Consider the following 27,242-nt stretch of genomic DNA (forward strand, 5'->3'; position numbering starts at 1 on the left):
AGAGTTTTAGGAGAAAAGATGGACGGTATTACAAAATTGTAAAAAAAAAAAGAAGGGTTGGGGAGGTTATACTAGATGTATGTAATGTCTATAAGCTCAGACCCGTCTATGTTTCTAGGAATGATTCTAGAATCCGATTTAATCTAAAAAAAATACGGGTGATTTACGTTATGGAAGAAACAAATATATATGTCATATTAAAATGACATTAGATATTCATTAGTTATATAAGGCTATCCCTATCATCCTATATAACATCACTATATTACATAATTACATGCTATTACTTAATTACATACTATTACTATTTTTTATAATCATAACTTCTACTCTGTAATCATAATATAATCCTATACATAATATAAAATATAATCCTATACATAATATAATCCTATAATGATAATATAATATAATAATAATATTAATATAATAATAATATAATAAATAATAATAATATAATAATAATATAATAAATATAAGTAAATAAATATAAGTAATAAAATAAGTATTAGTTAACATTAATAATTAGTTTAATAGTTAATATTAATATAAGTATTAATATTCATATGTAAAATATCTAAGTATCAATTAAGTATTAGTTAATATAATCATTTATAATTATATTATCGATAATTATTAGTATTAATTATTACTATATATTGATATTGGTACTACTTCATACTTTTATATTACTACATATTGATATATTGATATTGATTTGTATTGGTATTAATTTGATTGATATGGATTGCAGCTCACACTGCATTTAGTCACACTCCATGAGCGGGGCCTTGCTGGAGGAACTCCGGGCACGCTATAGCATCTCGGAGGACCATATCCTCAGTGCTCCCGAACCGGGCCAACGGGCGTATGACCCAGTCCAGAAGGGCTTCGCCTTGACCCTCGACGCCCTGGAGGCGGGCTTGCGTTTTCCTCTTCACCCCCTCATAGCATCCTGCCTGTCTCTCTGGCGGATTTCGCCATCTCAGGTGGCGCCAAACTCTTGGTGTTACCTGGTGGTATTCCTGGGGGAATGCCATTATGCCAACATCACCCCCACTCTTAACCTCTTTCTTTCCTGCTACCGCCTCTGCAGGGGTTCGTGGGGCTATTTTTTGTCAGCCCGGACGGGTTTTCGAGTCGGTGGTGCCCCTTCCAGTAACAAGGGATGGAATGGGAGGTTTTTTTATGTCAGCCGTGCGCAGGACTGGGGTTTCGGGGTTCGGTGGTCCGCGAGGGCGATCGATAACACCACCCCATGTTTGGGCGAGGCAGAGCGCCAAGCTCTGGTGAGGCTCAAGGAGATTCTCCCTAGGTCGCAGGCCATCCGTACCATGACCGAGCAATGGCTGGTCGAGGCGGGCCTCAGCCCGACGCCTATGGGTATGTTTGGTTACGTTTTGTCCGGGCGTTTTGCGTGGTTGGCTCCGGGTACTAACTTCTTTTGTTTTTCGTAGATATGGTGAACCTGCGCTCGCTCCTGGGGGGTCAGGGTTTGGAGCCCCCCCTTCCAGCTTCGCCAACCGATCCGCAACCTCCTACTCCCGCTCCGTTGACCGACCCGCTACCCGGCTCGGTGGGTGCCCCGCTGGAGGTCGAGGCTGGGCGCCCTTCGAAGAAGGCGAAGACAACCCCGTCGAAGGGGCCCGAGGCGAGCTCTCATCGTGGAGGGGCAGTCCCCAGTCGTCGGACGGCCGGGAAGGGTCTTCGCCCTGTCTCCGTGTGCGACCTCTGCCGGCTTCCTGCCAGAGATGGGGAGCCGTACCTGACGCGGCTAGCGAGCGAGATCCTACCCGGTGAGCTCAGCGACCCTCTGGTTCCCCGCTGGGAGGGTTTGTCCCGGGGGTCTAAGGTGTGGGCCGGAGGGGATCTCTCCGCGACGTTCCTCCGAGGCGCGCTCCATCCCGATATGGCTCGGGACTTGTATGTCCTGCCCTCGGAGGCGTTGCTCAACAAGTCGGCCCAGTCACTGACCTGGGTAAGCGTGCTCCTGCTTTGCCGGTTCATTTGTCTGATGCCGGCCTCCTTGACCTGTTTCCTTCTATGCAGGGTCTCCACTACGCGGTGGCCCTGATGGACAGGGTGCGCGACGCCGGCCGGGTCATCGGGGGCCTGGCCAGCCGCAACGCTGAACTCGTCCTGCTAGGTTGAAGAGGTTCGAGCCGGAGCTGGTCCGGAGGCCGTGGCGGCTGCCGAGCAGCGTGCGTTGGACCTGGAGGCGGAGGCAGCGTGCCTCCGGTCGGGGCTCGAGGCCTCTAAGAAGGCGAATGAGGGACTCCAGAAGACAATAAGGGTGGAGCGGACTGAGCTCCGCCTGGTGAAGACGGAGGCGAGCGCCCTCAGCAAAAAGCTGGAGGAAGCGAAGGTTGAGGCGAAGACGGCCTCGGAGGCGCTGGCGGAGGAGGCCCGTCTCCGACCCGCGAGGGACAAGGAGCTCCTCGAGGCCTACAAGAGGTTGGAGGGGTTCGAGCTCGGGCTGACGCAGACGGGGCGGGTATCCTTTGAATATGGATACCGTATCGCTACGTCCCGTTTCTGTGCTCGTCACCCGGGTCTCGAGGTGGAGGAGGACCCTTTTACCCCTCACCCCGAGGACCCGGGGGTGGATATGCCCGAGGAAGTCCCCTTCGACGATCGCCTAGAGGTCCCCCAAAAATAAAGGGTTTTTGAATTTGTTTTTGTTGGTCGGGTTTTGTAAGTCGGGTCCTGTATTTTGGTTTGCTGTCTTCAATAAAAGGAAAGACTTTTCTCCATCCGCTTTATTGTTCCCTTCTTCTTTTCCTAGGCAAAAGCTTCTTCCTTCGGGAGAGAGTTCTTCTTCTTTAAACGGAAAAGGTTTCTTCGTTTCAGACGAAAAACTTCTTAAGGTTTCCGACGTTCCAGGTTCTCGGCAAAGGAGAACCGTCCATCGACGTGAGGTGGTAAGCACCCGGTCGGACTACCTTGATGACCCGATAAGGTCCCTCCCACTTGGGGGCCAGCTTTCCCCTTGCTCGGGTCGGGTCGCTAACCTCGACCCTTCGTAGGACTAGATCGCCTAACTTGATCGGTCGGGGTCGTACCTTTTTATTGTAGACCCTCGCAACGGCTCTCTGGTAAGAGAGGGCTTTCAGGTGCGCATCAGCGCGTCGCTCCTCGAGCACGTCGAGGCTGGCACGAAGTCCTTCGTTCGAGACTTCCTCGTCATATCTCTTTGTCCGAAGGGTGGCGACAGCCATCTCGGGTGGCACGACGGCTTCGGTCCCGAACGTCAAACTGTACGGGGATTCTCCGGTCGCGGCCTTAGGAGTGGTGCGTAGTGACCATAGTACGCTGGGGAGCTCGTCTATCCAGGCCGACCGGGCTGCGGACACTCTTCTTTTGAGTCCGTCCAAGATGGATCGGTTGGTTACCTCTGCCAGCCCATTCGTCTGGGGGTGAGCCACGGAGCTGAACCTTAGTTGAATGCCATGATTGGCGCAGAATTCCTGGAACCTTCTGCCGGCGAACTGAGGTCCGTTGTCCGTGATAATGGCCTTGGGCAACCCGAACCGAGTTACCAGGTTCTTCCACACGAACTTCTCCATTTGATGTTCCGTGATCGTCGCCAGCGGCTCGGCCTCGACCCACTTTGTGAAGTAGTCCACTCCTATAATTATGTACTTCCGCTGTCCAAAAGCCGGTGGGAAAGGTCCGAGGAGGTCCAAACCCCACTGCACAAATGGCCATGCGCAGTCGATGGGGCTGAGCGGGACCGCGAGTTGTCGGGGAGTGCGGGCGTGCTGTTGGCACGAGCTGCACCGCTGTACGTAAGCTTTCGCGTCCCGGCACATGGTCGGCTAGTAGTAGCCTTGGCGAAGTATTTTGTGCGCCAAGGTTCGCCCGCCGATGTGCTCGCCGCAAACCCCTTCGTGGGTTTCGGCTAGGACCGCCTGGGCTTCGTCAGGCTCCAAGCATCGCAGGAGGGGATAGGTGAAGGACCGTTTGTAAAGTCGGCCGCTCTCCTCGGTGTACCATACGTGTGTGCGACGCAGGCGCCGAGCCGCGGCTTCGTCGAGGGGAAGGGTTCCGTCCCGCTTGAAGCGTAGTAGCTCCTGCACCTACGTGATCGGGGCGTTGCCTGAGGCCGTAGTCGCCACTTCAATGGCGCGAGCAGGGAGCTCCTCAACCTCTGGCCGTGCCTTGGAGGTCGGTTTTGACGCCAGCTTAGCTAGGACGTCGGCTCGTTCGTTTTTCTTCCTCGGAACATTGGATAAGGTAAAGTAGCAAAACTTTGGGGGTCAGGTCCCTTACCCGTGCCAGGTATTTCGCCATGGTCGCGTCCCGAGCTTTGTATCCGCCATTGAGCTGCTCGGCCACAAGTTGTGAGTCGATGAGGACGCGTATCACGGCCACCTGCATTTCGAGGGCCTTCCGCCTCCCCCCCCTGGATATTGGAACACGCCATTCCCCCAGGCTTCCGACTCCCCCCCCTGGACACTTATGACGGCTCTGCCGACCCGGCCGACCATACGGTGGCCTTCCGCGCGCAGATGTCGTTGTACGGGACCTCAGATGCCTTGATGAGCAGGGCATTCCCCACCACATTGAGAGGGCCGGCCCTCGCGTGGTATGGAGGCTTGAAGACTACGACGATCGCCTCATTCGACCAGCTTGCCAAGGACTTCGAGCTCCACTTCATAGCTTGCGCACGCCCGAAGCCTTCCATGGCGTTCCTCCTCGGGCTTAGCCAGAAGGAGGATGAGCCCCTCTCCCTTTACGTAAATCGCTTTGCTACAAGGATCCGGGAACTCCTGGACACTCACCCTTCACTGTCAATGCAGGCATTCGTGACAGGCCTGCGTCCCTCCCGACTCTTCTGGTCTCTCGTGGAGCGACCTCCTACTTCGGTCCCCGAAATGCTCCAGCGCGCGAACCAGTTCGTGGAAGTCGAAGCCTGGACGGGGGGGAAACGGCAGGAACACAAGAGGGAAAGACCAGAACCGGCTCAGGGACAGCTCCCTCCCAGACGGAAGCTCCACCAACCCGATCCTCCCCTGCTAAGACCCCTCCCGCTCCCAACGGGTGCATCCCGGACAGAAATCTTTCTCCAGATCAGGGAAAGGGGACTGCTCAAAACACCTTACCCGATGAACAACCCGCGAGAGCTGGCCGACCGGTCCAAATACTGCCGCTTTCACCGCAAAAATGGACATGACACTAAGGAATGCCGCGAGCTCTCGCGCCAAATCTACGAACTCCGCCGGGAGGGACGCCTCGACCCGCACGTTCAGACAGGCAACCTCGCCCCGCCTTGCCCGGACGGCCCGTCCGAGCGTCTAATCAGCGTCATCACTGGCGGCCCAGCATCCGGGGGGGATAGCATGTCTGGAAGGAAGGCCTACGCCCGCTCGGCCAGAGACGAAGGCCCCCATGGAACCCCTGACCCGCTGGTCGCATTTCCCCCCGAAGACGCCGAACGACTGGAGCACGATGACGCGCTGGTAATAACTGCCAGAATCGCTAATGCCCAGGTAAGAAGGATTATGATTGACACAGGAAGCTCCGCAGATATACTATTCCACGATGCCTTCCAGAAGATGGGGCTTACGAAGCAAGCCTTGAAACCTGTCCGCTCCGACCTCACCGGGTTCACTAGCAACTCGGTTTCGCCATTGGGATCTGTCACACTACCTCTGACGTTGGGGACACCGCCCAAGACTAAAACAGTGATGTCGACTTTTCTGATAGTAGATCTGCCTACGGCGTACAATGCCATCCTAGGCCGACCCTCCCTCAACAAAAGCAGGGCCCTGGTTTCCACTTACCATCAGACAGTAAAATTCCCGACTCACGCGGGAACTGGGGAGGTTTGGGGAAGCCCTCGGGAATCCAGGCGATGTTACCTGACGGCGGTCTCCCTACACAAGAGGGCGAAAATCGAAGCACTCCCGGACGACCCCAGAGAAATGAAACGGCCAAATCCACATCCCGAGCCGTCGGCCCCAACCTACGACGTGTCGCTGAAAAAGGGACGCCCGGACCGAACCATTAAAGTCGGGTCTGACCTACCCCCGGACGAGCGGGAAAAACTTGTCGGCCTCTTGCAAGAGAACGCTGACGTCTTCGCTTGGTCGCCATCCGACGCAGCAGGCGTGGACCCGAAGGCAACCCAACATCACCTCAACATATCGCCTGATGCCCGGCCGGTAAAACAAAAGCCGCGACCCCAGGCCCCGGACAGGCAGGAAGCTGTCCGCGAAGAGATAGAACGGCTCTTAGCAGCCGGCTTTATAGAAGAGGTCAAGTACCCACAGTGGCTGTCCAATGTAGTTCTGGTAAAAAAGCATAATGGGAGCTGGCGAATGTGTGTTGACTACACCAGTCTTAATCGGGCGTGCCCCAAAGACTGCTACCCCCTTCCAAGGATTGATTAGCTCGTGGATGCAACCGCAGGGCACGCCCGACTCTCATTCATGGACGCCTTCTCCGGATATAATCAGATCCGAATGGCACCTGAAGATCAGAGACACACAGCCTTCATCACCAGCCTTGGGGCATACTGTTACAAAGTAATGCCGTTCGGGCTGAAGAACGCTGGCGCAACCTATCAGAGGACCATCAACAAGATATTCGCCCAACAGATAGGGCGAAACCTAGAGGTCTATGTGGACGACATGATCGTAAAAAGCCGGGTATCGGGAGATCACCTGACGGACCTATCAGAAACATTCGCCACACTCCGAAACTGCGGCCTTCGGCTCAACCCCGCAAAGTGCGCCTTCAGCGTCAGTTCAGGAAAGTTCCTCGGATTCATCATACACGAAAGAGGGATCGACGTCAACCCGGAAAAGGTCCGGGCGATCCTCGACATGCAGGCCCCTCGGACGGTCAAAGACCTACAGCGACTGAATGGACGTCTGGCCGCCCTATCCCGATTCCTGCCCCGGTCGGGCGATCGCTGCCTCGCCTTCTTCCGTGCAATAAGAGACCCGAAGAATTTCCAATGGACGCCCCAGTGTGAGGAAGCTTTCCGACAGGTCCAGCAACATTTGGCCAACCTTCCCCGCCTCGCTTCAGTCACTGCTGGAGAGGAGCTCGGCGTTTACCTGGCTGCCTCACAGCACGCAGTCAGCTCGGTCCTCATCAAGGAAGCCGGCGAACAGCTCCCCATATACTACACCAGTCATGTCCTGAGCGGGCCCGAGGAGCGATATCCCCCAATAGAGAAGCTCGCCCTCGCGCTCATGCTGGCAGCCCGAAAGTTACGCCCCTACTTTCAAGCTCATCCGATCAAGGTAATCACCGACCAACCTCTTAGTCAAGTACTATCAAAATTCGATGTCGCAGGTCGACTCCTCAAGAGGTCGATCGAGCTCGGAGAGTTCGACATCCGCTACACACCCAGGACCGCCATCAAAGCACAAGCCCTGGCCGACTTCATCTCTGAGCTCGCCCATGCCGAAGGGCGGCCCCCCAGTGAACTAGGCGGAACGTGGGTCCTACAGGTGGACGGCTCGTCCGCTTCAACGGGGGCCGGCGCAGGACTGGTGCTGTCGGCCCCCGATGGGCAGACGTTCGAACGTTCCCTCCGCTTCGGGTTCCATGCCACGAACAATGAAGCTGAGTACGAGGCGCTCCTAGCGGGGCTCAGACTATCCCGCGAGATGCAGGTCGACGCCATCAAAGTCCTCACCGATTCGCAGTTGGTGACCGAGCAACTTAACGGCGGATACGTGGCCAGAGAACCCACTATGGCAAAATACGTAACGGAGGTAAAAAACTTAGCCTCCTGTTTCGCACACTTCACGATATCCAGGGTGCCAAGACATCAGAACGACCGAGCCGATGAGCTGGCCAAGCTAGCCTCGAAGCGACCCCCGGGCACCACCCACGGGATCGAGGAGCTCTCCTCCCCCTCTATCCCGGTCGCGTATGTGTCGGCGGCCGACACCCGAGCCACCTGGGTAGGGGATATGCTGCGCTACAAACGCGACGGGACCCTCCCCACCGACGAAGCCGCAGCTCGGCGTATTCGCCGAAAACAGGCATGGTACACCGAAGCGAACGGGCGGCTGTACAAACGGTCTTTCTCCCATCCTCTGCTGCGGTGCCTCGAGCCAGAGGAGGCGGCGATAGTCTTGGCCGAGGTCCACGAGGGGATTTGCGGAGAGCACATCGCCGGCCGAACCCTGGCCTGCAAAATTCTCCGCCAAGGCTATTACTGGCCCACCATGGTTCAGGACGCGAAGGCCTACGTACGGAAGTGCGGCCCGTGCCAAAGGCACGCCCGGACCCCCCAACTGCCGGCGGTGCCGCTCTCCCCCATCACTTGCGCGTGGCCGTTCGCGCAATGGGGGCTGGATCTCCTCGGCCCCTTCCCCCCAGCCTCAGGGCAGAGAAGATACATTGTGGTCGCAATAGACTACTTCACCCGATGGCCGGAAGCTGAACCGCTGGCGGCGATCACCGAGCAGCAGATCAAGAAGTTCATATGGAAAAACATCGTGACCCGGTTCGGCCTCCCCAGAACCATCGTCACGGACAACGGGACCCAATTCGCCGGCAAAAGGATTCAAGAATTCTGCGCTAACTATGGAATCCGGTTAAAACACAGCTCGGTTGCCTACCCCCAGACGAATGGACTAGCCGAGGTAACAAACCGATCTATCCTGGACGGGCTCAAAAGAAGGGTATCGGCTTCCCGAACGGCCTGGGTCGAGGAGTTACCCAGCATCTTGTGGTCCTTACGGACTACCCCCAAAATAGCCACCGGGGAATCACCCTACAGCCTCTCGTATGGAACCGAGGCCGTACTACCCCCAGAGGTCGTATTTCCTACCCCTCGAGTAGAAGAGTACCACGAGACCACATCGGACCAGGGGCTGCGTGCCGGCTTGGACCTGATCGAAGAGCGGCGCGCCGGCGCACACCTGAGGGATCTTTCTTACAAGAGAGCCGTTGCCCGGGTGTACAACCGCAGGGTGCGACCTCGGCCTATTAAAATGAACGACTTAGTTCTACGAAGGGCCGAAGTCAGCAACCCGACCAGGGCCGGGGGGAAGCTGGCCCCCAACTGGGAAGGACCCTATCGGGTCATCGAGGTAGTCCGACCAGGCACATACAGGCTTGCGACAATGGACGGGTCCCGCTTGCCAAGAACATGGAACGTCCGGAACCTTAAGAAATTTTTTGTTTAGAGCAAGGGAAGATCACGCCGCCAAACAAAAGGCCTCTTTGGCCGAACAACACACGAATGGTAGAAAGCGTCCTTTATTTCATAAATGGAGAGATACAAGACTCGGCACCCAGAGGAGACACAAAAGCTCGGTGCACATAAATCCGCAGGGCTGAAACCCGTCCTCACTGCCGGGGGACCTCCAAGCGGTCGTCGAAGGGAACCTCCTCGGGCATGTCCACAACTCGGTCTTCGGGGTGGGAGTTAAAAGGGTCCTCGTCCACGTCAAGACCAGGATGGCGAGCACGGAAGCGCGACGTAGCAATCCGATACCCATACTCGAAAGATACCCGCCCCGTCCGCGTCAGCCCGAGTTCAAACCCTTCCGACTTCTTGTACGCCTTGATGAGCGTCGTGTCCTTCAGGGGTCGAAGCAGGGTCTCCTCCGCCAACGCCTCCGATGCCTTTTTCACCTCGGCATTTGTGCTCTCCAGCTTCTTGCTAAGGGCACTCGCCTCGGCCTTCACCAGACGGAGCTCGGTCCGTTCTATCCGCATCAGTTTTTGGAGCTCCCCGTTGGCCACCTTCATGGCGTCGTTGGCCTCTTTGGAGGCCTCCAGCTCCGACTGAAGACGGACCACTTCCGCCTCAAAGCCCGAGGCACGCTCCTCGGCAGCCGCCACGACCTCCGGCCCGTTTTTGGCCTGAATCTCCGCCATCTGCTGGCTGAGCTCAGCGTTACGACTAACGAGGCCCCCGACGGTTCGGCCGGCATCCCGCACCCTGTCCATCAGGGCCATCGCATAATGAAGACCCTGCAGAAAGAGAAGTGTCAAGGAAGTCGGTACCAAGCAGCCAAACCCCAAGAGAAAGATATACTTACCCAGACCAGTGACTGAGCAGACTTGCTGAGAAGCGTTTTCGAGGGTAGGGTGTACAAATCCCGAGCCAGGTCAGGATGGAGCGCCCCTTGGAGGAAGGCCGCAGAGGGATCCCCTCCGGCCCACACCCTATCCCCCCGGAAAAGACCCTCCCAGCGGGCAACCAGGGGCTCGCGGGGCTCGCCACGCGGGATCTCGCCGACCAGCCGCGCCTGGAACGGCTCCCCATCCCCAGCCGGGAGCCGGCACAAGCCATGCACGGAGACGGGGTGGGGCCCCTTCCCCGCCACACGCCGATCAGGCCCGACCCCACCCGGACGAGAGCTCGCTCCCGGCCCCTTAGACGTGCATACCTTCGCCTTCTTTGAAGGCCGCCCGTCCCCAACCTCCAAGGGGGCACCCTCCGTACCAGGTTGAGGTTCGGTCACCAGCGCCGTGGGAGGGGGCGACGACTCGGCTGCCAAAGCCGGCTGTGGAGGTTGTGATTCGGTTGCCGAAGCGAGGGGAGGAGGCCGCAAGGCGGTCTCTGGAGTCGGGGAAGGAGGCTGCGACGCCGGATTCTCCAGGAGCGACCAAAGGTTCACCATCTCTACAGGAAATGGAAAGCATTAGTGTCCGAAACCAGCCACACAAAGACCCGACACAACTGTCACTCACATACCCTGAGGCACCGGGCTAAGGCCCGCCGCGACCAACCACTGCTCGGTCATGGTCCGGATGGCCTGCGACTTAGGGAGAATCCCTCTGAGCCTCTCCCGAGCTTGGTGATCCACTTCGCCCAAACAAGGAGGGGGGTTGCTAATCACCCTCGCAGACCACCGAACCCCGAAGCCCCAGTCCTGTGTACGGCTGACGTAAAAGAACCTCCCCTTCCATCCCTTGTTATTGGAAGGGGCACCCCCAACGCGAAACCCAGTCCGAGCCGTTAAGAAGTAACCCCCCGAGCCTTTGCAAAAGCGGTAACAGGAAAGAAAGAGGCTGAGGGTGGGGGTGATATGGGCATAATGGCACTCCCCCAGGAATACCACTAGGTAACGCCAGGAGTTCGGCGTTACCTGAGATGGAGAAACCCGCCAGAAGGACAAACAAGATACAATGAAGGGATGAAGGGGGAAACGCAAGCCCGCCTCCAAAGCATCAAGGGACAAAGCGAATCCCTTTGGGATCGGGTCATACGCCCGCTGCCCTGGCTCAGGCACACCGAGGACATGATCTCCCGGGATGCAATAACGTTCGCGGAGTCCTTCCAGCGAAGGTTCACTCACAATTGAGTCAATATCGTGCGGCCACATCAAAGCCTCGAGCGACCGCGCCGCCTCCTCGTCGGGGGACTCGTCGAGGGTCGAAGGAGGACCGCCCCCTCCAGCCCCAAGCACGGGAGAAGAAGTGGGAGAGGAAGACGGGGAGGAAAGTGAAGAAGGAAAGGATGACATCTCGACTGACCTCGAGAAGAAGATAGAAACCGCGCGAAGAGCCGGGAAGAAGCTTGGGGACACAATGGCGGGGCTCGAAGGAGGAAGCGCAGCAGCAAGGGGTTGGAGGAAGGAACAGGCGCCCAAACAATTAAAAAGACACCCCGCCAGAGTCAATGCCTCATCGCTTCCCGAGAATGGGCGGCAGCGCACTCGCGCAAGGGCGCGGCCGTTACGTCACATCGAAGAGCGCCCAAAGGCGCCCCCGAATTAAATGAACGGCCTGACGTGGCGAACCCGGAGACGAGGTGCCGCCCAGGGACCGCCTCGACCTCAACGCCCGGAAACGTGCAGTGAAAGTAACCCCCGTCCACGAGGCAACAATTAAACACGACAGCTTTTAAGAGCCCCCACGGCCGCTCCTCGGCCCTTCGGCTTTACGCCACCCAAGACATGCTCGGCCGCCCCTCGGCCTTTCGGCTTTACGCCACCCAAGACATGCTCGGCCGCCCCTCGGCCTTTCGGCTTTACGCCACCCAAGACATGCACGGCCGCCCCTCGGCCTTTCGGCTTTATGCCACCCAAGACATGCTCGGCCGCCCCTCGGCCTTTCGGCTTTACGCCACCCAAGACATGCTCGGCCGCCCCTCGGCCTTTCGGCTTTACGCCACCCAAGACATGCACGGTCGCCCCTCGGCCTTTCGGCTTTACGCCACCCAAGAAATGCTCGGCCGCCCCTCGGCCTTTCGGCTTTACGCCACCCAAGACATGCTCGGCCGCCCCTCGGCCTTTCGGCTTTACGCCACCCAAGACATGCTCGGCCGCCCCTCGGCCTTTCGGCTTTACGCCACCCAAGACATGCACGGCCGCCCCTCGGCCTTTCGGCTTTACGCCACCCAAGACATGCTCGGCCGCCCCTCGGCCTTTCGGCTTTACGCCACCCAAGACATGCTTCGGCCGCTCCTCGGCCTTTCGGCTTTACGCCACCCAAGACATGCTCGGCCGCTCCTCGGCCGATGCGCCCCTCGGTCGCTCCTCGGCCGAAGCGCTCCTCGGCCCTACCGCTTTACGCCACCCACGACCCGCTCGGCCGCTCCTCGGCCCTACCGCTTTACGCCACCCACGACCCACTCGGCCGCTCCTCGGCCCTACCGCTTTACGCCACCCACTACCCGCTCGGCCGCTCCTCGGCCCTTTGGCTTTCCACCTCCCGAGACACACTCGGCCCCTTCCCGGTTCCTCGGCCTTCCACCGCTCGGGAGGCCAGCCCCCTTCCGCACCCTCAGGGTCTGTGACTCCGCAGCCGACCAACTCTAAAACAAAAGCCATGCCTCGGACTCTCGCTACGACTACCGACGCATAGCTTCTTTCCGGGGGGGAATATGATGAGGGCAATAATGGCGACAGGATGTGAATGACGCCAGCCCCCCTGAATCAACGCTTCACGCCCCGGTCAACGAAACCCCGGAACGCCGACCCAGGCGCATTTACGCATGGACTGGACCCCGTCCGTCACAATAACGCCACCTACCCTCGCCCAGCGAGCCCGGCTCTGCGCCTTCTGGGCTCGGCCAAGGGTAAGAAGCACGCCAACCGAGATGCGCCATACCCTGCAGCAGCTCGGCCTCCCACGCAGCCCCAATGGGCGTGTCAGACGCAACGTGAGGTATTCACCTACCACTACAAACGGGCAGGTCAGGTAACACCCAGGCCCACCTATAAATACCCCCCAGTTCCAAACAAGGAAGGGGGAGGGAAAACAAACCCAACACACCAGATAACACTCCTACCTTCTCTTCCTCCAAAATCCTCTCCACATCATTGCTAACTCGATCGTCGGAGAGGTCGGGTCGAGTCTCCGACCCGACCTTCGTGCAGGTACCAAGACGACGGCCCCACCGAGCTCCGGAGCAACCCAACGGCGTCTCCCCCGAGGGTTCCCGATCCCCGCAGGCCACATCATCGAGAGATCCCCCGACAGCCTGATTTGGACCAAGCCGTGTCGGCCCCGAGGCCACGGCTAAAAAAGTTACTCACCATAACAGGAACCTTGAGGAGGAGGTGTATATGATGCAACCTGAGGGATTCGTGTCCAAGAACTGCCCAGATAAGGTGTGTAGGTTGCTTAGATCCATTTATGGACTAAAGCAAGCTTCCCGAAGTTGGAACATAAGATTTGATGAGGCAATCAGATCTTATGACTTCGTTAAGAACGAAGATGAGCCTTGTGTATACAGAAAGGTAAGTGGGAGCGCTATTACCTTTTTGGTGTTATATGTGGATGACATCCTCATCATTGGGAATGACATAGGAATGCTATCCTCAGTAAAGGCTTGGTTATCTAGACACTTCTCCATGAAGGACTTAGGAGAAGCATCTTATATCTTGGGGATTAGAATCTATAGAGATAGATCCAAGAGGATGCTTGGCTTGTCCCAGTCCAGGTACATAGAAACTATTGTCAAAAGGTTTGGCATGAAAAATTCCAAGAGAGGTCTCATACCGATGAGACATGGGATATCGCTTTCTACGAGTATGTCCCCAAAGACTCCAGAAGAAAGGGCGAACATGGATATGATACCTTATGCCTCAGCAATAGGGTCTATCATGTATGCCATGCTATGTACTAGGCCTGATATAGCGCATGCTCTGAGTGTCACGAGCAGGTATCAGGCGGATCCAGGCTTGGAGCACTGGAAAGCAGTAAAGTGTATCCTTAAGTACTTGAGAAGGACTAAGGATCTTTTACTAGTATATGGAGGTAATAGCCTTAAGGTTGAAGGCTACACTGACTCAAGTTTTCAGTCTGATGTCGATGATAGCAAGTCGAATTCAGGGTATGTGTACACCTTGAATGGAGGAGCAGTGTGCTGGAAGAGTTCCAAACAAGATACCACTGCTGACTCGACCACAAAGGCGGAGTACATTGCTGCATCAGATGCAGCAAAGGAGGGAGTCTGGTTGAATAAGTTCATCACAGATTTGGGAGTCGTGCCGGGTAGCGAGGAGCCGATCTCCTTATATTGCGACAACTATGGGGTGATTACTCAAATAAGGGAACCCGGGTCTCATCAGAAGTGTTCTGAGGAGGTTCCAGCTTATAAGAGAGATCGTAACCCGAGGAGATGTAGCAGTGGAAAAAGTTCCATCCGAAGATAACATTGCAGATCCACTGACAAAGCCGTTGTCTCAGATTGTCTTTGAGCGTCACAGGGGTCTGATGGGGATCAGACACATAGGTGATTGGCTTTAGGTCAAGTGGGAGATTGCTAGTCATAGGTGCCCAGCAAGCCAATCACGTGAGTGATGGCACGTGTGACTTGATACATAATCTTTTTGCTTATTATATTTTGGCGTATATCACTTTATAACTATTGCATAAATGCATATATATTGTGATGTCCTTGGATTTGTGCAATGGGAATCGGATCGTGATGAGATCACGATAATGAGATCGATTCACCTTTAAACACATATCCTAAATAATCCCGGTCATAGGTTACTCGAGAGGGACATCGTGATAACCGGATAGACTGGTGTGCTGTATACCCATCCATATGATGGATGCAGCTGGTCTCATAGCTGCTCGTGTAGGGACACTAGGGATACAGTACAGGTGCTCATTGGAGAATGAGTTCACTGATTGATCCGCTTACGGAATGCTGGATGGTTGATGATTCCTTATTGTCAGACAATGATTCCGTAGTCCTAGTGGTGTATCTGGTCCTTAGACTTGAGACACCAAGGATGTCCTGTATGAGTGCTCCACTCTTTGATACCAGACTTATAGGTTTGGCTGTTCCCAGATCTAGTATAGCTGGTCATTGGGAGTGGTAGTCGACCTTACGAGGGCTATTGAGTGTCGACAGAGGATCATCCACTCTCGGCATCATGAGAGGAATATCCCATGTGTTCATGCTCAGACAAATCCCTGGCCAGGGTCATTCGGGTTGAGAGAGAAAGAGTTCTCCGGGAGAATCCGATTAGAGCGAGACTCGAGTAAAAACCGTATGGGTTGACAGCACCATGCTCAATATACGGTCTCTGGGATATTAGATGGATGAGGGACTATAGGTACATGGTAACTGAGGACAGACAGGTCTAATGGATTGGATTCCCCTGTATCGTCTGGGGACTACGGCGTAGTGGCCTAGTACGTCCGTAGTCGATGAGTCAAGTGAATTATTATAGAGATAATAATTCACTCAGTCAGAAGGAGTTCTGACAGGTATGACTCACGGCCAGCTCGATATTGGGCCTAGAGGGTCACACACATATGGTAGGCATTGCGATGAGTAGAGGTTCGGATATGAGATATCCGACGGAGCCCTTGTCTTATTGGATGCAAATCCAATACCCACTAGGGAAGGACCCATTAGGGTTTGACACGGGATCTCTATAAATAGGAGGGATTCACAGCCTCATAGGCTAGAGTCTTTGCTTGCCCTTCCTATTCTCCTCTCCCTCTCCACCTCAGAGCAGGCCTGGAGTTTTTGAGGAGCGTCGTCGCAACCTTGCTGTGTGTATCACCGCTAGAGAGGAGGACGCTTGACCTCCTTCACCCTCTCCTAAGGATCTGTAAGGAAACAGGGATATACGATCTCCCTAGGTAACACAATCTCTATACGCAGTTTTGTGTTTTGCGGATTTTTGCGCACCAATCTTCGCACGATGACGAACATCTTTTTGGGAATCGGGGATTTTTGTTTTCTTGTTCTTCCGCTGCGCATATGATGTCGCCCCCCATGATTTCCCAACAGTAATGCCATGGACGGTTTAGGTCGGGCGTACGCCAGGAAGTTAAGCTCGAAATCCTTGGCGAGCTGGTCGAAGGAGGCGATGGTCCCAGGCGTCAGGCCGCCGTACCACGTGCGGGCCGGCCCGCGCAGAGTCGTTGGGAATGCCCTGCACATCAGGGCGTCGGAAGTGCCGAATAGCGCCATCTGGGCGCGGAAAGCGGCCACGTGGTCTGCCGGGTCGGTGGCGCCGTCATACGCATCCAGAGAGGGGAGGCGGAAGTGCGGCGGGATCACCTGGTTTTGTATCTCGGGGGTGAACGGAGATCCTTGGCGTCCGTCTGCCCCGAGCTCTCCCTTTGACTTGCGGACTTCCTGTTGTACCTCGTTAAGCCTTTGACTGACAAGGCGTAGCTGAGCCCGTAGGGCATTAGTCGAGTCGGCGGTCGGAACCTCGGGCTCGGGTCGGCTTGCCGCGTCTTCTGCTTCTCGGCTCCCGGGCCGAGCTGCGGGGTTTTGAGGTGAGATGGGGAGCTCAGGAAGTGGTACGTGAGTCTGGATAGGGGTCTCCCGTTGTGGCGAGGGCCGGGTCGCGTGCGGAGGGGTCCGTTGGGAGACGATCGGGATGATGGTCTGGACCATGCTTGTCAGGGTTCGGACTTGGTGGGCGAGGTCGTGAAAAGCCTCGGGTGATACCGACGACGGGCCGGCAGGCGCGCCGTCGGGGGGTGATAAGCTTGGGTCATTGAACAGTCGCCAGTAGCGCTCCGATACCGCCGCGGGGCGGTCGTCGTGGGTTTCATTATGCGGGGGATGCTCCCCCAAGGCGGGGAGCTCGGTAGTTGAGGATCCGCCGAGGCGGATTCGCTGATCGCCTGACATTTGGACGGCCCCTCCTTCTAGCGCCAATCTGTTACGGTAAGTAACCTTTTTTAGCCGTGACCTCTGTGTCGACGCGGCTGGTTCAGGGCTCCAAATGGCTGGGATCAGATGCGGCTTCCCCGGGGGTGCTGTGGTGACTGATGTAGGGGATCTGACTGGAAAGTTCCACGGCGTCAAGTGGGTTCGGCAGCGGTCGAGTACCTGCACACAGGTCGGGTTGGTGGTTCGGCCCGACCCCTCCGACGATCAAGTCAGTGATGGTGGAGAGGAGTTTTTTGGATGAGATCGTCCCTCTTACCTGCTAGGAGCCAGAGGGTATTTATAAGTGGGTTTGATGTTACCTGATGTGCCATCCTGTCGGGGCAGGGTCGTACCCCTGATGGCGTCTGTCGTCGTGGTCGTTGCGTGGAAGGCCGAGCTGCCGCAGGGTATGGGGGGTGTCAGTCAGCGCCTTCCCCTGCCTCGGCCGGCCATGAGGGGTCAGCCGAGGAGGTTGTTTGGGTATGGCGAGTGTGGGTGCGCGTCGTGTCGTTGTTAATGCACGTTCTGGGGCAGTGTGCCGCACAGGGTGTCCGACGTGGGGGTACATTACGTCAAATCCGGGGTGTTATGTCAAATCAATTTTTTACCCCTATCAATAAATATTTTGAGTCGATGTAGACCATGATATATGATTTTGACTATTAAACGGTTCTTCTTAACAATCTCATGACTTCTGCCACTCTTAAATATCGGTTGGAGATCGGAGATTAGTGCAAAACCTAATCAAATTTACTTGTGATGAAAATAAAAACATAAAGAATATTCATTTTATCGAGGTCCTCTTATATAATCATAGATTTAGATTTGGTACACATATTTGTAAATATATTATTAGAAAAATATTGTGCAAGCCATAAATGGTAGAGGTTGTTCAAATTGAACCTAACCAAGATTTCAGTTCGGATCAAATGAATTGAACTAATTTATTATATATATATATATAATTATTTTAATTATAAACTGATTAATTGAATCGAATTAATCGAATCGATTAAATAAATTTGAATCGATTACGATTCAAACTATCTTATTTTAATCAAATCTAACTGAAAACGGTTTGAACCAGATTTTATTACGTCGACTGACACAACACATGGATATTGTTCACAATCATGACCGTCCACATAGACTTTATTACGTCTAATAATATTATTATTGGATATTAAAATCTGCTAAGATCCATATGTAGATAATTATTGTTTATATTTATAAGAGATGAGGGTAATATTTTTTACAATCCAATAAAATAAAATTTTATTAGATATGACCGCATTTTTTACAATTCATGTTGATAATTATTGTATTATGTTTATTAGATATGATCATAATATTTTATACAATCAATTAATTATAATAGAGAAATATGTTTTATTTTAATTAGTTTCTTTGTTCAACTGTGACAGCATTATTTTTTTTTATTATAAGCTAAAAAAGGATGACAATAATATTATTAGACGTGTGATGCTATGAACATGAACTTATGATGCTTGCCTTGCCAACTCTCTGCTCCGCGGTCTTCGTCATCATAGCAACCGCGCCAAGGGGGCCTCGAAGCCAAATCAAACCCTTCTCTTCGCGGCCTAAGCAACAGGAAGAAGAAAGGCTGTCGATAGCGGGCGCGACAATATAATTCCTTTTTTCGTTTTCATCCCCCTCGATCTCGAATCGGACGGACGAGTTCTCACTTCGCGATCCAGATGTCTGCGGCGGCTATCACCTGCAGTAGAGGCGCCGCCGCGTTAGGGTTTCGTTGCTGGTCGCTGATGCGGCTGCCGGCGGCGCAAGTCGGGTGCCCTCGGTCCAATTTGTCGCTGCTGCAGCGCTTCTCTTCGCAACTCGTCAAGAGCAACGGGAGTAGGGCTTGCCTTATCGACACGCTCGCTCTGGTACTGCGCTACCTTGTCGGTGTTTGATTGATGGGAGGGGGTCTTGGTTGCGCTACAGGTGTTTGTGTTTTTGCTTGTGTAGGTCAGGAGGTTGGAGAAGGAAGGGGCCCCGTCGAAGCAAGCGGAGGCCATCGCATCGACCATCACGGAGGTTTTGAATGAGAGCTTGGAGAGTGTCGCCCAGTCCTTTGTGTCCAAGCCCGAGATGCAGAGGGTCTGACCTCTTTTTATGTTTCTTGAGTATTATTAGGTTTTGTTGCTTTGTAGTTCACATTTGCTGACATTTGTGTTTTTGCTTGTGTAGGTCAGGAGGTTGGAGAAGGAAGGGGTCCCGTCGAAGCAAGCGGAGGCCATCACATCGACCATCACGGAGGTTTTGAATGAGAGCTTGGAGAGCGTCGCCCAGTCCTTTGTGTTCAAGCCCGAGATGCAGAGGGTTTGACCTCTTTTTATGTTTCTTGAGTATTATTAGGTTTTGTTGCTTTGTAGTTCACATTTGCTGACATTTGTGTTTTTGCTTGTGTAGGTCTGGAGGTTGGAGAAGGAAGGGGTCCCGTCGAAGCAAGCAGAGGCCATCACATCGACCATCACGGAGGTTTTGAATGAGAGCTTGGAGAGTGTCGCCCAGTCCTTTGTGTCCAAGCCCGAGATGCAGAGGGTTTGACCTCTTTTTATGTTTCTTGAGTATTATTAGGTTTTGTTGCTTTGTAGTTCACATTTGCTGACATTTTGTTGTGTGTGATGTTTAACATAGAGTGAGATGATTCAAGATTCTAATATCTGGAAATTCAAGTTGGAAATGAAGGGCTCGCAGGTTTGCTCCACTTGATTGCATCTCACCCACTATTCAGTTGTATCACAAAGAAGTACGTCGGGCAGTAGGGCAATAGCACTATATGCTTTCAATCCTTGGTCGTGCGGCACCCTTGCGTGTCCGTCCGCAAAAGTCAGCCTCCCCGAAGCCTCCCATAATCCGTTAGGACCCACAAAAGAGAAAACGGGTTAGAGTAAACGCCTCACTCGGGATCCACAAGTAAACATTTCCGAAAAACACTTCATAGACAATTCAAATTACAAATAGACTTTACAAGCTTAGAACAGTTGCACAACAAAGGGATAAAATGGTACATTACAGACCGAATAATCTCTCACACGTGTCCACATGACACAACCTTTATTTACAAGCCTAAAGAGGCCACCAAACCCAACTAAAATGGGACTATTAGGCCTTTGGTTGTCTCTCTATATGCTGTGCAAAGCATAAACAAATAAAAAGACACGGACATACATAAGCATTATATCAAACATCCTGTTTCGAAGTTTGTCCGTGACAATCTCCCCCACTCATCCCTTCGACGTCCTCGTCGAAGCCTTTGTGGACACTACAACTCCTCGCCTATGTTGAGGTTTCAATCTTCCGCTCTAGCTGCAATGCGCCTCTTGGCTCCCAGTTGCTCTCCGTTGTTGTTGTTGAGTAGTCGAACTTTTGATCTGATATGCTGTTTCAACTTGCCAATGACTTTGACTCTGGTGTGGGGTTGGCTGAGTTGTGTTGATCCTTGTTGATTCCTACGGATCCTTCAGATGAAGGAAAAGACCATCCTTACTATGCGCTAGTCTCTCAAATGCCTCATGCTGCTTGAACTGGGTGGATGCTTATTGGAGCTTTAACGAGCATCGCCTCCAAACTTTCTGAAGTTTTGGGTCCCTTCCTCCATAAAATTTGTCCATTGACTCTTCATTAACTTAGTTGTCACTTCCAAGTATATTCGCATTACTTTTGCTTTCGATGACATTTTGTTGGGAAATGAAGCGGATAATCTGTTCTTAGTAGTACCGATCACCGTTGGTGAGGATTTGACAACTATTGTCTTCCGTTATCTTCGAAGGGTCTTTGAACCTGTACAGAGCTCCTCTGCTGGATAGATAAGAGAATTGGAGTACTCGGTTTCGCCCATTCTCTTAAGAGTTGAGAAGGCAAAGGTTACTTGACTTCGCCCACCTCCTCAACTGTTGTACTTCATGCATCGAGCTGGTTACTAGCCTTCGCATGTTCTTTGCTCACACGTCTGAAGCACTCGAAGTGTTTGCACTCCTTGCATTGAGTTAACTACTGTGATTCACCTTCTCAATACCATCGAACTTCTAGAATGTAGGAAGTTTTCACCCCCAACATGGAGTAAGTCTCTAATAGTTTTGGTCGCCTCTGGGATTGTATCATCTTCTCCATCAACCCTGCCGCCTACTCCACTGAGTAGCAAAGGTACAGTACCGCGTATTGCCTGCTTCGTTCCTTAGTCTTGCACTCTTATATGACCCGAAGTCCTTTACTTTCGGCTATCTCGATGAGAAGCTCATTGACACCGGTCTTACGAAGTTCCTTGGCCTCTGCCCTTCAGCCTTATCTCGGTACTTGGAGTTTGCCTCTGCATGCTCTACCTCCTCGGCCCCTTTCACGGCCAAGCGCTCTCCCTCCATGAGAGCAAGGGATCAATGACTTTCACGGAAGTCCCGCCTCTGCGATACCATGGCGCTACCATGCCCATGGCCCTACTATCCGTCGCCTCGCATCTGCATCCATTTTCTTCACGATCAGTAGATATGTTTATGTGGTTTTTCACCGAGTCCACCTCCATTCTAACTGATACTTGATTTTTGGTAGCTAAGTCCCTCTGGACTCATCGTCGCTTCCTCGCCCCTTTCGACTCCCTGCTTCAACACTTCTGTGTTCTCCAAGCAGATCCCTTTTGGTTGATGGAAAGACAGACTGCAACTCTCATGCATGGCTTCTGCCATTACGTTGTAGGATTTGCACCGATTATGTTCTCCTTAGCTTCCTTGGTAGCAACGTTCGCTTACTCGACCTTGTCCTTTGGCTTGTCGGGCTCCCTTAAGCGAATATGACTCTGGAGCAGTCCAACTCTCCAGTTGTTTCGATCATACCTCTGCATGATCAAGTCCCCCCAATGGGACTCACTGGTACTTGCATTCGAACTTTTCCCTCGGTGGTACACAGCCTCCATATGCTGATGACCAAGGCTTTCATCCGATTCAAAATTCGATGCACGCACGGAAGACCTGCCTCTACGGTACCATGGCCTTCACTCCTTGTATCCATAGCTCTTCTTACCGTCGTGTTGTTCACCGAAGTGGAGCTCCCAGTAGCTCCCGATCATACCTCCGTATGATAAAGTCCCTCACGGGACTGTGTCGTGTGAATCGCATTGCCACGAACTGCTTCCACCACGATCCGCTGCACCATGTCGCCTCCTGGTGACATCTCCATTGCATTCTGATCATTGTGGGATGAACTTGAATTGTAAACCCTCTATGTGTAGCCTCTGCCAATACATCGCAGGGTCTCCACTTTCGTTTTTGTTCGCTCCTTTGACAATCGACCTTCATCCACCCGCTCTTGGGTCACACTTAGTTGAAGCATCGCTCTAGGACAATCCATCGCCTAGTAGCTCCCGAAGTCCACCAACTTCGCTATAATTAGTGCACCATTGTTTGGATTCTGGGCCTCTGCCCCTACAAGCACAATCTCCGCTGCACATCGCTTCCTTCAAGTAACTTGAATGGCATCACTGTGGCATATTCTTCAAGACTACCTGCCTCCGCATCCTCTTGCCCCGTGCCAAGGCATTCTGAACCCAACTTCGCCTCCGCAAGTTGAGTTGCCTTAGTTCCTCCATCAAATGCTTCTCTGAGATAAGGTGCATGTGCCCATAAACTTTTTTCATCTTTGGCACCATACAAGATGAGTCCGCTCCGTCAGAATGAATGACCTATGGAACAACATAATCCTACTCTTGCCTTTGCAAGAGTTCATGTCCTTGACCTCTGTCCAAGGAAAGCTTTGTGCCTCCGCTCCATGTTCCATCTTTTATGCCGGCTCACTTCATACGGCTTGGGTACTTCGCCAAGTTACACCCAAGTTGCTCCGCTCCTCGTTTTGCATTGAGTTGATGGTGGCCCTCACGCCCACCATTCCTCGGGTCAGCCCTTCCTTGAGTCTGATCATCATATCTACTCCCAAGTGTGCTTTCATTTATGTTGCTTTAGATCGCTCTCTCACTTGATCTCGCAATGCATCCACCAATGCATTCTCTTAAGTGAGATCATTCAACGACTCCTCATCGCTCGCTCGATCCATTGAGCTTCGTGGAGTTGTTGTTTTTGAGGTACTCCTCCTCAACATGTGCGATCTGTTGCACATGATTCTCCCTCCGGATAACCGAGATCTATCCCTCCTAAATAACTGTCATATTGTAGCAACATCTCTCTTCGTTTCGGAGACCACCATCCCCTTAGACTACTCCGATTTGCTGAACAAACTGTGCATTGTTCCGCCTCCTGCAAACGCACTTGCTAGATTGCGACTCTACGTCAATACAGCCCCCGCTGCATCACTCAAGCCCTAGCAACATGCTGAACTTGCTGCACACTTTAGCCTTCCACGGACGTATCCTTCACATGCCGAAGAGAAAGTTTCAATGCTCCTTGGCACCGAGTTTCGGTCGCCTTGGGATGGCCACGAACATTCCATCATCCGCATGCAAGCCCTTACATGAGCACCGAATTCTTTGAGTTAGCAATTCCTCTCACCTCTGTGAGCTTTGCACAGCTCTTTCGATCGCTGAGCAACTCTTTCCACCTTGCATTGTCTCATCCTTTACCAAGCGCCTCACTTGCCTTGAGCACCATCAAGTGTTGTTGTCAACGTTGAGCCGTAGCTCGAACTCAGCCATTCGAACCTTTGTGCGCTTCACATTCTTCCCAGCTTGCTTGTCCTCGTGGTGCCTCTTGCGCGAAGGGTTTGTCATTCCTCCGAATGCCAGTCTCAGATGCTCGCTCCTCCGAGCGACTCCTTTTTCCTACATCTCCATGCCCGTTTTCTCCCAAACGGTCGCGCGTGTGCTGACTGCCCTCAACGCAACCTCACTTGGTCCCCCAGATTTGTATGTCAGGTGTTTATATGGGTGCTTGTCCCGGTCTGATACCATCTGTCACAGACTTAGCTAGTTTTGCCTAAGTCGTGAGGCACCCTTGCATGTCCGTCCGCAAAGGTCAGTCTCCCCGAAACCTCCCATGATCCATTAGGACCCACAAAAGAGAAAACGGGTTAGAGTAAACGCCTCACTCGGAATCCACAAGCAAACATTTCCGAAAAACACTTCATATACAATGCAAATTACAAATAGACTTTATAAGCTCAGAACAGTTGCACAACAAAAGGGTAAAATGGTTCATTACAGATCGAATAATCTCTCACACGTGTCTACATGACACAACCTTTATTTACAAGCCTAAAGAGGCCACCAAACCCAACTAAAATGAGACTATTAAACCTTTGGTTGTCCATCTATATGCTGTGCAAAGCATAAACAAATAGAAAGACACGGACATACGTAAGCATTACATCAAACATCCTGTTTCGAAGTTTGTCCGTGACACACCGTTCAATTGTATCACAAAGAAGTACGTCGGGCTGTAGGGCAATAGCACTATATGCTTTCAATCCTTGGAAGCAAGGTAATAGATGATGAAAATGAGCGGGCTCATCAGAAATACTTTTTTTATTTTTATTTTCCGTAGTGTGTCATTGTTAAAATGCTTTTCCGTCAGTGTCAGAGATTATGTGCATACTTGTAGTTGTAGAGAGCTTTTAATTAGCTAAAAATTATACAGGGATAAAGGAATCTAAGGTTAGCACTAGAATTATCATTAGGCATTTTCAAAAGATGGCAATTTTAACTACTTTTTAAATATCTGAATCTGGTTAATTCTTCAAAAAAATTCAACATGAGCGGAGAATAGAAGTTGATATTCCTAATCGGTTGGCAAGTTTCCATGGCCTATCCGGAAACATGAGCGGAGAAAAGAAAAGACAATGAGTCTGTAATGGGGAAGCCCATGTCAGTTTTCTATTTCCCCTTTATTTGATTCCTATAACTTCACTTTTTCTTGTTTTGCTACATTTCAATTCTCATATATCCGGAAATATCACAGGAGACCTTTTTCATATCAGTTTAAGTAATTGAATGCTCACTATATATTAGTTATTTGTATTGTGAATTGACAAACTGGGCATGAGTTTTCGGTACATCCACTGTGAGAATAGTTTAAAATGAGTCTAGAAACTTCAATCTATGTTTAAGTTATTGATTTAGTTTGGATAGATTTGATCACAAGTCTGTGTGGTAGCATCAACAAGCATCTTTTTTGTTAGTATAGCAAATATTGCACCCACAAGTGTTTCTAGCTATGTTTATGGCAGACTTCCAGAACTGCTAATATTGCAAATGACGCATGAAAAATTTATGAAAAATGATCACAATTCCAAAAATAATGCATGAAAAATTTATGGCAGACTTCCAGAACTGATACTTTTCTAGCTTGAAAAAATTGAACAATTAGTGTGTATTTTTTCCACTGCCATTTCCACCAATGTCAGTAGCTTTGCTGCTACCGATATTTGTTAAGAAGTTGTTTTACTAAACACTTATTTGATCAGATAATCACTTTGAAGTTAACAGACCTTTTATGATTAGACATATCGCATGCATTTGCAATCATTTCCATGAATATTCTTCCCAAAGGAACTTTTCAGAAATTTTTGATGAAGACACCCTAAAGTACTTGTGAACATGTTGAACTTTATCATGCCATATTTGAAATTAGCAGTTTCAACAAGCTTGGTCATCAAAGCATGGAATTAATATCATTCAGTAAAGGTACATCTCAGTTGGATTGTGAACATGTTAGTCAGTCTTGTGATGTATCAACTGATAGCTGATTTATCTATTATAATACTACAAGAGGGTAACAAGATTGTCAATTTACAGTTCATTAGGCACTCTGTTCAGATTCTACTCTATATACTCTTTTTTTTTTAAACTTATGTCATATGATTGCAGGATCATCACTATGCATTGCTGCAACGAGAGACTGAAAAACTTCGAGTTGATATCGAGAAAATGCGTAGTGAACTTAGGTCTGGTTTGCATTGAAGTATATAACAGATTAGTGAGCCAATTATATCCAGATTAATACTTCTTTCTTTAATTTAAACTCACTGTCTTAAACAGATATGAAATCGACAAGGTAACTGTTGGGCAGCGCTTGGATCTAAACCTCGAGAGAGAGTAAGGGATGTTAATGTCTTTTTGATAATGGAATATGTGGTGATATCTCAGGCTGAATTATTGTCCATATTTGTTACAGAAAATACACCTTTTTAATTTAACAACTAGGTTAACCATGCTAGTTCAGATGAAGAGATCTCGATTGCATAAGAAAATAGTTAAACTTGGTGCTAAATCTGACTTTTACTGACAATCCACTAGATTGTTGTAGGTAACAAAAAACCAGAGTTCATGTTGATTTGAATTCTGATTTATCATCATGACGTTCTGGTCTGAGTGTTGCTAGATCACTGTGCTAATGTTGATCCAATGTTTCATTTGAGTTTGTTCATTTTTTATCACCTTTGTTATGCCTGGAACAAACAAATAGGACTACCATCAGTAGCATCGATCAATGATTATGTATGTGCTTATTGCAAGTAGCTTTCATTTTTAATGTACTGTACCGGATGAATGTAGTAGCTTTACTTTTAACTTCTTTTTTCTAATTGTTTAGGTGCATATGTGACGAGTTACGTGACGAGTTAGCGAAACAAAGTGCAGAAACCACGGAACTTATTACCAAACTCGACAGGGTAAGTTTCCTAGATCAAGGAGAAAAAAAATTACTCATAATTCTGTCCGTAGTTTTTGGTTTAGTATGTCTAAATTTGGTGTATCTTTGTAAATTTTCCAGGAAATCCTTGCATTAAGGGCACAGTTAGACGCAGCAAAACACGATGCCATAAAGTTGTGCATTGGTATTCTTGTTTCTATGTCGTTCAAAGCAGCAGCCTTTCTTCGACGGTTTCTCTAATGCAAAAGCAACGCTGTCAACCAGTTAAACACTAGAGTGACATTAAAATTCAGATTTGTCACGATATGACATGATAAATAGGATTTTTGTTTGAATGATCGTAAACTGAACTTAAGTGAAAAAAAAGCTTAAATATCGTATCAATATATAATTGAAACTTAATACCATGATAAATAGTTTGAGTCGATGTAGACCATGATATATGATTTTGAATTAAACGGTTCTTCTTAACAATCTCACGACTTCTGTCGCTCTTAAACATCGGATGGAGATTGGAGATTAGTGCAAAACCTAATCAAATTTACTTGTGATGAAAATAAAAA

General features: G+C 51.1%; 3 protein-coding genes across 4 annotated transcripts; all 3 read left to right on the top strand.

Moving 5' to 3' along the window:
- The first annotated feature begins 4,511 nt into the window (after window positions 1–4,511).
- Window positions 4,512–6,395, top strand: LOC135666197 (uncharacterized). Its single transcript, XM_065177769.1, has one exon. It carries the CDS (start codon window positions 4,512–4,514, stop codon window positions 6,393–6,395), a length of 1,884 nt encoding a protein of 627 aa, XP_065033841.1.
- Window positions 6,396–6,434: 39 nt separating this feature from the next.
- LOC135666198 (uncharacterized) lies at window positions 6,435–9,158 on the top strand. Its single transcript, XM_065177770.1, has one exon. It carries the CDS (start codon window positions 6,435–6,437, stop codon window positions 9,156–9,158), a length of 2,724 nt encoding a protein of 907 aa, XP_065033842.1.
- Window positions 9,159–18,564: 9,406 nt separating this feature from the next.
- On the top strand, window positions 18,565–27,040 carry LOC135666171 (uncharacterized). 2 transcript variants are annotated; one of them, XM_065177743.1, is made up of 6 exons: window positions 18,565–18,975; window positions 19,280–19,411; window positions 19,730–19,789; window positions 25,896–25,972; window positions 26,067–26,698; window positions 26,800–27,040. In XM_065177743.1, the coding sequence occupies exons 1-5, from the start codon at window positions 18,787–18,789 to the stop codon at window positions 26,125–26,127; spliced, it is 519 nt and encodes a 172-aa protein (XP_065033815.1). In that variant the 5' UTR covers window positions 18,565–18,786; the 3' UTR covers window positions 26,128–26,698; window positions 26,800–27,040. The 2 variants fall into 2 exon arrangements, 1 of the variants encoding a protein (XP_065033815.1); XR_010509721.1 differs by lacking the exons at window positions 19,280–19,411; window positions 19,730–19,789; window positions 25,896–25,972; window positions 26,067–26,698; window positions 26,800–27,040 and adding an exon at window positions 19,058–19,192.
- The last annotated feature ends 202 nt before the right edge of the window (window positions 27,041–27,242 follow it).

This window comes from Musa acuminata, unplaced genomic scaffold (assembly GCF_036884655.1).
Source record: "Musa acuminata AAA Group cultivar baxijiao unplaced genomic scaffold, Cavendish_Baxijiao_AAA HiC_scaffold_1077, whole genome shotgun sequence".
NCBI classification, from domain to species: Eukaryota; Viridiplantae; Streptophyta; class Magnoliopsida; order Zingiberales; family Musaceae; genus Musa; species Musa acuminata.